The sequence below is a fragment of the Polypterus senegalus genome, chromosome 13, assembly GCF_016835505.1.
Source record: "Polypterus senegalus isolate Bchr_013 chromosome 13, ASM1683550v1, whole genome shotgun sequence".
NCBI lineage: Eukaryota > Metazoa > Chordata > Cladistia > Polypteriformes > Polypteridae > Polypterus > Polypterus senegalus.
In genome coordinates, this window is record NC_053166.1 from 18,081,707 (window position 1) to 18,094,176 (window position 12,470).

Sequence of the window (12,470 nt, forward strand, 5' to 3'; positions counted from 1 at the left end):
GTCAGTCAATTGGTCGTTTGTATTTTATATATTACCTACTTTAGTCAAAAACGTTTGTTACTTCTGGAGCTGCTAAAAGAAAGAAAATAAAGACAGATCAACATTTTTTAAATAAGCACAATTCTTTTTCAGGCTGCCTGACTGCATCAATGCTGCACAAAAGCTTTCCAGGTTCGACGAGTGCAGACCTATTTTTTTAACTGCTCTGTCATTGTATGTAAAACATGAGACATCAGACAGACGAGCCCCTCTTCTGTTTCCAAACAATCTGGATGAGAACAGGCCCAACAAAGCTCACCAATCCTATCCACTTAATTCCACTCCTCGAGTTTTGAAAGTCCCTAAGGTTCAACTGTCTACCTCACTTCCTGGTTGCTTATTCCATATGTCTGTGGTTCCTAATTTTTGTTCAAAATTTATCCTTAACACGTTTCCAGCTGTGTCCCCGTGTTCTTGATGAATTCATTTTAAAATAACAGTCTCAATCCTCTGCACTAATTCCCTTCATCGTTTTAATCACTTCAGTCAGGTCTCCTCTTAATCTCCATCCATCTTTTTTCTTTTAATCTTTCCTCATAATTCATCCCCTGTAGCCCTGGAATCAGCCTAGTCGCTCTTCTCTGGACCTTGTCTAACGCTCCTATGTCCTTTTTCTAGCCTGGAGGCCAAAACTGCACCCAGGACTCCAGATGAGGCCTCACCAGTGTGTTATAAAGCTTGAGCAGAACCTCCTGTGACTTGTACTCCACACAGTCAGGGTGCTATATAAGCTGGCATTCTGTTAGCCTTCTTAATGGCTTCTGAATACTCTGTCAGTTGATAGTGTCGAGTCCACTGCGACTCCTAAATCCTTCTTTTAAGGAGTACTATTGCTATTCAAACCTCACATTTTTACTTCCTACTTGTAATACTTTACATTTCATCTGCCACATATCTTCCCAGACCTGTATGCTGTCCAAGTCCGTTTCTAATGATTGTGGCTGCATTGCATGCGCTGCAGGTGAGCGCTCATTGATTGTCAACTCTCACATACACACAGGCCCACCCCAATGTCTCAAGACAAATTCAAGCTATTCAAATTCAAGCTATTTTTGATTTATCTAGGGAGAGTTGCATGCCAGTTGAATTGAGCTGCTAAAGATGTCAGAGGTCACAAGAGTGGCACAGTGACTGCCCTCAACTCGCCAAGATTATGTAACTGAAAAAAATGGAGTAATGCGACAGGATTTAGACACTCTTAGAAACCACCCAGCAAAGAATTCATGAAGACAGACATTTGGGCGAGATTTGAATTTGTGGTGATCTCATCCCCCAAGGTTTAGGTTTCCATGTTCATCAGAGAGTCTCTGAAGTGTACCAGCACCCACTATTAATTCTTTGCCCTCCTGCGTTGACCTCATTCGGTTTTTTGTGATTTCTCACTTTCCCAACTTCTTCAAGATTGCATATTTAGGACGAAAGAGCCTCCTCCTGGCATCCTGAGGCGAGCAGCCCCTCGTTTGCTTTGCTGCAGATGTCAGAACATGTTTAAGCTCGCCAAAAGCCTGCAAGGCATCATGTGACCTTAAAGTATCTCGATGTTAGTGTTGTGCAAGTGATATGACCTGAATTTTTTTTTTGAGTAGTTTGAAATAATTGATCTTTGAGCAGATTCATATTTTTCTTTTATAGGCTCACATTTGTTTAAGGGGGAGAAGGGGTGGAGGCAAGGCATGCTTGGCAAAATGATTCTCCTTCCCTGTCATGTTACAAAATGCAGAAGGAAAATTCTATCGCAGCATGGGGATGTGGGAAAGGCAACCCCAAAAAGTCTGATTGAGCTAGCAGAGGGCTTCAGAGTTAAACTCTCTAGAGATGTTCTGAAGTGTAATTGGCATAACGCGAATATGTTCAGCAGCCAATGGCTGAACGTCAGGAGGGCCGTCAACCATGACAGATAAAACTGAGAACACTTTAGATCGTAAGCCTCTTTGCTCATATTTCTGTAATGTGATTATTTTGGGCTTATTTGTTTCATATTCCTGTTTAAGCCTTTCTTTTTCTTGGTTCAGTAGTTAAAATTGGTGGTGGAGAGTGTAGCTCTGCATTAGGAAGACTTTGTTCAGTCAAATGACCATTAAATATATCCGAGCCAGCTTGGTCATGAGCTCACCCAATTTATTCATTGGACAAGTTAGTGCTCCACAACAATAGTTCCAGAAAGCCTTGCAAAATAGATATGAATTATAATAACGAGACAGGGCTGGAGTTGGCAGAGTTAAAGATGCCAAGCTATGCATTGTGTGTGAGATGAGGATGGACAGGATTAGGAATGAGGACATTAGAGGGTCAGCTCAGGTTGGGCGGTTGGGAGACAGTCAGAGAGGCGAGATTGTGTTGGTTTGGACATGTGCAGAGGAGAGATGCTGAGTATACTGGGAGAAGGATGCTAAGGATAGAGCTGCCAGAGGAAGGCCTAAGAGGAGGTTTATGGATGTGGTGAGAGAGGACATGCAGGTTATGGGTGTAATAGAACAAGATGGCAAGGACAGGAAGATATGGAAGAAGATGATCTGCTGTGGCAACCCCTAACGAGAGCCCCTTAAGTCTTAGCTTTTAAATCCTGGCTGAAGACTCAATAACTTAGTCCAGCATACCCTGACTAGAGCTGCTGATTAGCTGTTAGTCATTAGTAGTAAAATAGGAGAGATGCTGGGTATATTGGGAGAAGGGTGCTAAGGATAGAGCTGCCAGGGAAGAGGAACAGAGGAACGCTTACCAGAAGGTTTATGGATGTGGTGAGAGAGGACATGCAGGTGATGGGTGTAACAGAACAAGATGCAGAGGACAGAAAGATATGGAAGAAGATGATCTGCTGTGGCAACCCCTAACGGGAGCAGCCGAAAGAAGAAGAAGAAGAAGATATCCAAATCAATAGCTAAAAAAAAAAGAGAACCTCAAGACTCTTCTTCAAGTAATATACTGTACACTCACCAAGCAAATGATTAGGAACACCTGAACACCTCCATATCCATGCAGTTATCTAGTCAACCAATCATGGAGCAGCACTGCAGTGCATAAAATCCTGCAGATTCAGGTCAGGATCTTCAGTTCACATTCACATCAAATGCCAGAATGGGGAAAATGTGTAACCTCATTGATTTCGATTGTGGCGTAAGTGTTGGTGCCAGACACGCTGGTTTGAGTTTTTCTCTAACTGTTGATCTCCTGGGATTTTCACACGCAACAGTCTCTTGTGTTTACCCAGAATGGGGCGAAAAAGAAAAGCAAAAATCATCCAATGAGTGGCAGTTCTGTGGACGAGAGAGATCAGAGCAGATTGGCCAGACTGGTTTGAGCAGACAGGGAGGCAACGGCAAGTCGGATAACCACTCAGTCCAACTGTGGACAGCAGTAAAGCTTCTCAGAATGAACAACATGTTGAACCTTGAGGCAGATGAGCTACAACAGCAGAAGACCACTGTATCTGCGTTTACCCAAAAATTACCAAAGTTCTGTAGCTTCAGTGTGCTTCATGGGATTCTGGCAAAAAGCTTGATGGTTTTGAAATGATTCCATAGACAAAATATCTTTGTTTTAAAAACTTTAGTAAAAATTCAAAGTAGAAGAGTTCACACAATTAATAGAGAGTAGATTGGTATTGCAAGAAAAGAAAACCTGCTTAAGGAAAATTCTGTTCAAAGCTTATAAATCTTGTTTCATTTCTTAAAAGTTTGCTTACCATGAACAGTCAGAAAACTGTATACTTATCGCATTTTCATGCTGTAAATGGGTCTTTCGGCCCCTGCTAGCACTGGGACCTGTTCTGAATAACAACTGAAACTGACTCAATTAACACACAGTATTTCGATATAGCAAGAAGAACTTACTGGGGGGTCAAAGGCTATACAATTGTCTATGGCCATGAAAGAAAATTATATTCTAATCAAATTCAGCAAACACTAATATGAGTTTAACTTAAAACATGAACTTTCTTACTTCTTATAACCACGTTGGGTTCCACTCCTGTCAGCCAAGAACAGAGAGCTGAGGCTTCAGTGGGCAGAGGCTTATTAAAACTGGACATCTGAGGACTGGAAAAAATGTAGTCTGCTCTGAAGAATCTCAATTTCTCCTGAACCACACCGATGGTAGGGTCACCAACAGCATGAATCCATGCACCCAACCTGCCTTGTCACAACAGTCCATGCTGGCTATGGTCTTATAACAGTGTGGGAAATCTTTTCTTCTTTGAAATACCAATCAATCATCTCTTGAGTGGCACTGACTGTTTGAGTGGTGTTGTTGACCGATGTGAATCGCTTCATGCCCGCAACTGACCCATCTTCTAATGGCTTCTTCCTGGATGATAATGCACCATGTGACAGAGCAATGGCCATCTCAGACTGGCTTCACGAACATCACAGTGAATTCAGTGTTCTTCAGGAGATTTCTCAGATACTGGCTCTGAATCCAAGAGGACATCTTTGCGATGTGGTAGAATTGGCGACTGGCAGCCACAGCTGCAGGAATTGTGTGACACAATCACGATAACATGGACCAGGAGTTTGTCTAACATTGTGTAGAATCCATGCCATGAAGAATAGAGGCTGTTTTGAGAGCAAAAGGAGTTTCTACCCAGTATAAGCATAGTGGTCCTAATAATTTTCTCATTGAGTGTAAACAGCAAATTCAAATATCACCAGAAGCCAATAGCTGCAGCCTCTGTATGTTAACAGTGCCATCCATTTGTTTTTCGCAGATTGTTTTAACATTAGAGTGGCACAGTGGTAACGCTGCTGCCTCACAGTAAGGTTCGCTTCCCGGGTCCTCCCTGTGCGGAGTTTGCGTGTTCTCCCCATGTCTGTGTGGCTTTCCTCCAGATGCTCCGGTTTCCTCCCACAGTCCAAAGACATGCAGGTTGAGTGCATTGGTGATCCTAAATTGTCCCAAGTGTGTGCTTGGTGTATGTGTGTGTGTGTGTGTGTGTGTGTGTGTGCACCCTGTCCAGGGTTTGTTTCCTGCCTTGCACCCTGTGTTGGCTGGGATTGGCTCCAACAGACCCCCGTGACCGTCTGTTAGGCTATAGTGGGTTGGATAATGGATGGATTGATAAATTTCAAGTGGAGGAGTTTAAGAACAAGTGAGGGGAGAAGGGATGATGAGATCAATGGGCGGACTGGGGCAGCAAGTGCAGTTATGCAGTCGCTTTACCGATCTGTAGTGGTGAAGAAGGAGCGGAGTCAGAAGGGAGGCTCTCGTTGTCCCAGTCGATCAAGTCCATACCTTCACCTATGATCAAGAGCTTAAGGTAATGACTGAAGAATGAGATTGTGGGTGTCAGCGGCCAAAATAAGCTTTCTATTTAGGGTGGCTGGGCTCTCCCATAGAGACAGGGTGAGAAGCTCAGACATCACAGAGAGGTGCAGAGTAGAGCCACTGACCCTCCACTTTGAGAAGAGCCAACTGAGGTGGTCTGGGCATCTGATACGGATGCCACCTGGGTTTGCTTCCCGGGTCCTCCCTGCATGACATGTGCCTGCGTGGGTTTCCTCCGGGTGCTCCGGTTACCCCCACAGTCCAAAGACGTGCAGGTTAGGTGCATTGGCGATCCTGAATTGTCTCTAGTGTGTGTGTCCTGCGCTGGGCTGGCACCCTGTCCAGGGTTTGTTCCTGCCTTGCACCCTGTGCTGGGTGGGATTGGCTCCAGCAGACCCCCATGACCCTGTGTTAGGATATAGCGGGTTGGAAAATGACTGACTGACTGACTGTTTTAACATTATGAGGGTCACAGGGACCTCAAACCTAACCTGGCAGCACTGGGAAGATGTCAGGAATCAACTGTAGAGAACACATTAGTCTCTCAGGAGGTATAATTACTTACAGCCACACATAAGAGGCAATGAAGAGTCACCAATCAACAGGTTAAGGAATGTGAGAGTAAACTGGGGTACCTGGGGGGAAAACTCTGCTAAAGCTAAGATTGGGCACACAGATACTACTCAGACAGTGGCCAGGACAGGAACTCAATCCAGATCCTTAAAGCTGTCAGGAAATAATGCCTTCAGTAGCATCAACCATTCCACAAATTATGCATGAATTTAGGATGCAGTGTTTTTGGCAGAACGCTAACCTGCTGTTCTCTTTGGATTGCCGACTCATGCTGTGTGCCCAACCGAGACTGATTTATGATACTGAGAGCTCGGTGTGGCATAGACCAGGGTTTGTCATCCAATATTAGCACAGCTGACTTACGAGAGACTGTGAATGAGCAGTTGGGTGTTATCTTGTGATTTCTGCTACCTACGAATTGGATATGTTATGTACGCAAGTGAAGGCCCTTAAGTGAGCTGGATATAAACAATGTATTACATGTTGGAAGTAAAAAACGTTTGCTTAAATACACAAAGGGAGGTCTACAAAATCAAAAGTGTGCCCTACGAGAAGAATTTAGGAGTCGTAGTGGACTGGACACTATCAACTGCTAGTATTCAGAAGCCATTAAGAAGGTTAACAGAATGTGAAGTTATATAGCGCCCTGATGTGTGGAGTGCAAATCCAAGGACGTTCTGCTCAAGCTTTTTAATGCGCTGGTGAGGCCTCATCTGGAGTACTGGGTGCCGTTTTGGTCTGCAGGCTACAAAAAGGACATAACAGTGCTAGAAAAAGTCCAGAGAAGAGCAACGAGGCTGATTCCAGGGTTACAGGGGATGAGTTATGAGGAAAGAATAAAAAAGCTGAGCCTTTACAGTTTAAGGAAAAGGAGATTAAGAGGAGAGCTGAGTGAAGTGTTAAAAATTAGGAAGGGAATTAGTGCAGTGGATCGAGATGGTGACTTCAAAATGAGCTTATTAAGGATATGGGGATTACACATTGAGAGTAAAAATGTTAGGTTTGATTAAAAAGTGGAAGATTGAGAAGAATTCAGAAGGATTTAGGAGTACAATAGTAGTGGACTTGTCACTATCAACTGCCAGGCAGTGTTCAGAAGCCATTAAGAAGGCTAACAGAATGTCAGGTCATATAGTGCCTTGATGTGTGGAGTACAAGTCACAGGAGGTTCTGTTCAAACTTTATAGCACACTGGTGAGGCCTCATGTGGAGTAGTGAGTGTATTACTGGTCTCCAGGCTACAAAAAGGACATAACAGCACTAGAGAAGGTCCAGAGAAGTGTGAGTGGGCTGATATCAGGACTACAGGGGTTGAGTTATGAGGAAAGATTAAAAGAGCTGAGCCTTTACAGTTTAAGGAAAAGGAGATTAAGAGGAGACCTGACTGAAGTCTTTTAATATTAGGAAGGGAATTAGTGCAGTGGATCGAGATGGTGACTTGAAAATGAGTTCAACGAGAACCTCGGGGTTACACATAGAAAGTAAAAATGTGAGATTTGAATACAGAATGGAGGCTTAAGAATTGAGAGTCCACCTTATGAGAAGGATTTAGGCGTCGTAGTAGAGTCATCACTGTCAACTGACAGACAGTGTTCAGAAGCCATTAAGAAGGCTAAGAGAATGTCAGGTTATATAGCGCCTTGATGTGTGCAGTACAAGTCACAGGAGGTTCTGCTTAACATTTATAACACACTGGTGAGGCCTCATCTGGAGTACTGGCTGCAGTTTTGGTTTCCAGGCTGCAAAAAGGACACAACAGTGCTAGAAAAGGTCCAGAGAAGAGCGACTAGGCTGATTCCAGGGATACAGGGGATGAGTTATGAGGAAAGATCAAAAGAGCTGAGCCTTTACAGTTTAAGGAAAAGGAGATTAAGAGGAGACCTGAGTGAAGTGTTAAAAATTAGGAAGGGAATTAGTGCAGTGGATCGAGATGGTGACTTGAAAATGAGCTTATCAAGGATATGGGGATTACACATTGAGAGTAAAAATGTTAGGTTTGATTAAAAAGTGGAAGATTGAGAAGAATTCAGAAGGATTTAGGAGTACAATAGTAGTGGACTTGTCACTATCAACTGCCAGGCAGTGTTCAGAAGCCATTAAGAAGGCTAACAGAATGTCAGGTTATATAGCGCCTTGATGTGTGGAGTACAAGTCACAGGAGGTTCTGTTCAAACTTTATAGCACACTGGTGAGACCTCATGTGGAGTAGTGAGTATATTACTGGTCTCCAGGCTACAAAAAGGACATAACAGCACTAGAGAAGGTCCAGAGAAGTGCGAGTGGGCTGATATCAGGACTACAGGGGATGAGTTATGAGGAAAGATTAAAAGAGCTGAACTTTTACAGTTTAAGGAAAAGAAGATCAAGAGGAGACCTGACTGAAGTCTTTTAACATTAGGAAGGGAATTAGTGCAGTGGATCGAGATAATGACTTGAAAATGAGTTCAACGAGAACATTGGGGTTACACATAGAAAGTAAAAATGTGAGATTTGAATACAGAATGGAGGCTTGACAATTGAGAGTCCACCATATGAGAAGGATTTAGGTGTCGTAGTGGAGTCATCACTGTCAACTGACAGGCTGTGTTCAGAAGCCATTAAGAAGGCTAAGAGAATGTCAGGTTATATAGCGCCTTGATGTGTGCAGTACAAGTCACAGGAGGTTCTGCTTAACGTTTATAACGCACTGGTGAGGCCTCATCTGGAGTACTGGCTGCAGTTTTGGTCTCCAGGCTACAAAAAGGACACAGCAGTGCTAGAAAAGGTCCAGAGATGAGTGACTAGGCTGATTCCAGGGTTACAGGGGATGAGTTATGAGGAAAGATCAAAAGAGCTGAGCCTTTACAGTTTAAGGAAAAGGAGATTAAGATGAGACCTGAGTTAAGTTTTTCAAATTAGGAAGGGAATTTGTGAAGGGTACATTTCACATAAAAATTAGGAAGTTTTTCTTCACACGGAAAACAACAGACACATGGAATAAGTGACCAAGTAGTGCAGTAGACAGTAGGACTTTAGGGACTTTCAAAACTCGACTTGAAGTTCCTTTAGAGGTGGATAGGAACACTTTGGAATTTTGTTGGGCTGAATGGTCTGTTCTCGTTCAGATTGTTCTAATGGTATAATACTGACATGAGTACTCTACTGTCCTCCTATAAAACAGAAGGTGCTACCTGACTGCTCAATATCAGTGTTACACAAAGTGAGCATGTGATCCATGATTAATCCGAGTTCAGAAATACGAATGCATTAGGTGGCTGCCTGTATAAGAACATGAAGAAATTTGACAAACAAGTGGAGACCTCAGTGCATTTTTCTCTCTTTTGTTTAGCTAATAGCTAAGCTGTCCCAATATCTCATCCAGATCCTTCTTAAAAGTCATCAAGGTTTCTTCTTCAACTCCATTTCTCGGTAGTTTGTTTCAGAGTCCCACAATTCTTTGCATAAATGCATGTCCCCTTATTTTCCACTGGTGGTCTTGAGTTTGTGATTCACCCTTAAGCTGAAGGATCTGTTTTATCAATGCCTTTGAGGATTTTGAGGACCTGGATGAGTTCTCCACGCAGTCTCCTCAGCTTAGACTATGCAGGTTTAATTCTTCACACGTCTGTCCTTAAGTCCCATGATGCACTTGGCTGCTCTCCTCTGCACAGCTTCAATTGCTGCTCTGTCTTTCTTATAGTGTGGTGACCAGAACTCCACACAACACTCCAGATATGGCCGCACTACTGCGTTATACAGTCTGAGCATAACATCCCGCATTTTATAGTGAATAGTCTTTACATTTCAATGTAATATATTGACTTTTTAATTGCATTTTCACATTGCTTAGATCCTGGAGGCCTGCAGTGGCTACTGGCTGTCATTAAAACACATTTTCTTAGTTAGTGACCAGTTTTTTCTGATAATTATTCTCATTTAATTTATTTACTATTTAAGACCTCAGACCCTGTAAATCAGGGGTAGCAACGTCGGTCCTGGAGGGCCACAGTGGCTGCAGGTTTTTGTGCCATCCTGATTGCTTCGTGAGGAGTCATTTACTGCTGATGAAGCTCTCATTGCTCGAAAGACATTCTTCTGCTACATTTTAGTGGTCTCGCTTGTTAAGATTTCTATCCAGCCATCCATTATCCAACCTGCTATATCCTAACTACAGGGTCACGGGGGTCTGCTGGAGCCAATCCCAGCCAACACAGGGCACCGCAGTTGTTAAGATTTTGAACCCTTAATTGCTTATTTTAGTCTTGAACAGCTGCTTTCGCTTTTTTTAATGGTTCCTTATTTAGCAATAAGATGCAAATGATGAAGAAACCAGCAGTTCTCCATCTAAGTTGTTTCCATTTACACTTGTGTGGATCCATTGTGCATTGTTTGGTTTAATGAAGTCCTCAGAAAGAAACTGAAGAGAAAAGGGTGAAAAACTGAAAGCGACTCGTCCGTTTTAGGCTTCATAGCATTTGGATGTTTTCATTAGAAAGGAAAAAAAAATCTACAATTGAAGAATGACCTGAATTTCAGAGTTAAAACACGAACATGTTAAGATATGAAATAAGGCCTGTTATTGGCAAGGATTGTTTTCTAGTTAAGCAACTGGGTTGGAACAAAAACCTTCAGCCACTGCGGCCCTCCAGGACCGACGCTGATAACCCTCGGCATGGATGTGTCAACATAAACCCCCAAATCCTTTTCCGAGGTTGCTTCCTGTAGCTCAGTGTCTCCCATCTTGTATTTGTCATTTTCTTTCCTTTTGCCCAAATGTAGCACTTTGCACTTTTCTACATTAAACCGCATTTTCCAATTTGTTCGCCCAGTTCTGAAGCTTGTCCAGGTCTTCTTTTTGCAACTTCCTCAGTGCGTTACTATTCCTCCAATTTTAATGTCATCTGTCAATTTCACAGGTTTTCTAACTGTACCAAAATCTGTGTTATTAATATAAATCAGAAAAAAATAACAATACCAGGCGCGACTCCTAAGATGACCTCATTCTCCTCTTAGCTGTACCCTTTGTGTCCTGTCAGTTGACCAAGTTGAGTTCGAGTTTTGCAGGTTACCTCTGTTGTCTGTGACTTCAGGTTCCAGAATGAATCTTCGGTGGCTGCAGCAAAAATGATAGTTGTATGCTTTGCTTTTGTCAACTATTGCAGGTGCCTGTCCAAAAATGTCTAAAAAATTGGTTTGGCAAAATCTTCCTCTCATAATTCTGTGCCGTCTGTTATTTTTGCATATAGCAGCCCCTTTAATTATCCATCCATTTCCTGTCTTGCATAATCCAAACTTGGGATCATAAGGAGCGACAAGCCTGTCTTAGCAGCATTAAGCACAATCAGCTCCCAGAAATATGACAGACAGATGCTTTGACTTCGGTAACAGGCCTACCATTTAATGATGTTTAGGCAAAGTTGAGTGAGCAAACATAACCTGTACCACCCACAGCACCCAAAATCTAGACCTGACGGAGAAGGTCAAAACGACTACAGTAATGGACCTGTACATGATGATCACGGTTTGCTGGAGCTATGATGTACAGTACTAACAAATCTGTTGCCCCATAGATTCTATTGTATGCTCTTCTTCTTCTTCTTCTATCTACTGCTCCTGTTAGGGTTGCCACAGCAGATCATCTTCTTCCATATCTTCCTGTCCTCATCATCTTGTTCTGTTACATCCATCACCTGCATGTCCTCTCTCACTACATCCATAAACCTCCTGTTTTCCTCTTACCTGACAGCTCTATCCTTAACATTCTTCTCCCAATACGCCCAGCATCTCTCCACTGCACATGTCCAAACCAACGTAATCTCGCCTGTCTGACTTTGTCTCCCAACCTTCCAACCTGAGCTGACCCTCTAATGTCCTCATTTCTAATCCTGTCCATCTTCGTCACACCCAATACAAATCTTAGCATCTTTAACTCTGCCACCTCCAGCTCTGTCTCCTGCTTTGTGGTCAGTGCCACCGTCTCCAATTCATATAACATAGCTGGTCTCACTACCGTTCTGTAGACCTTCCCTTTCACTCTTGCTGATACCCGTCTGTCACAAATCACTCCTGACACTCTTCTCCACCCATTCGACCCTGCCTGCACTCTCTTTTTCACCTCTTTTTTATTATATTATATTATATTATATTATATTATTTATTTTTATTTATCTAATGACATCTCTTTTTTCTTTCCTTTTCAAAAAGAAATAAGGATTTCAGACACAGGTGAGTATGCATCTTTGTAATTTGTAAACAGTACCTAAAACGGCGGTTTCCTAACTTGCACTCGACAGTGCCTTTTGTGAGACATCACAGTGCCAGTCACACTTATTGATGATATTAATTGCCCTGCAATCACTTGAGTCCATTTAGCATTTACTTAACATATTTGAACATTAGAACAATCTGGAGGAGAACAGGCCATTCAGCCCAACAAAGCTTGCCAGTCCTGTACACCTTATGCTTTCAAAATAACATCAGGTCTAATTTTGAAAGTCCCTAAAGTCCAACTGTCCACCACATTACTTGGTCTCTTATTCCAAGTGTCTGTGGTTCTCTGTGTGAAGAAAAACTTCCTTATGTTTGTGTGAATTTTACCCTTAACAAGTTTTCAACTGTGT

General features: G+C 42.7%; 1 protein-coding gene across 3 annotated transcripts in view; it reads left to right on the forward strand.

Annotated features, from left to right (window-relative positions):
- The window catches only part of LOC120542238 (teneurin-2-like), a 1,685,504-nt gene that overhangs the window by 1,598,807 nt on the left and 74,227 nt on the right, over positions 1-12,470 (forward strand). For all 3 annotated transcript variants that reach the window (XM_039774544.1, XM_039774546.1, XM_039774547.1), the window contains one exon: positions 12,055-12,075. In XM_039774544.1, the coding sequence (XP_039630478.1) occupies positions 12,055-12,075 (21 nt within the window). The remainder of the gene's footprint in view (positions 1-12,054; positions 12,076-12,470) is intronic.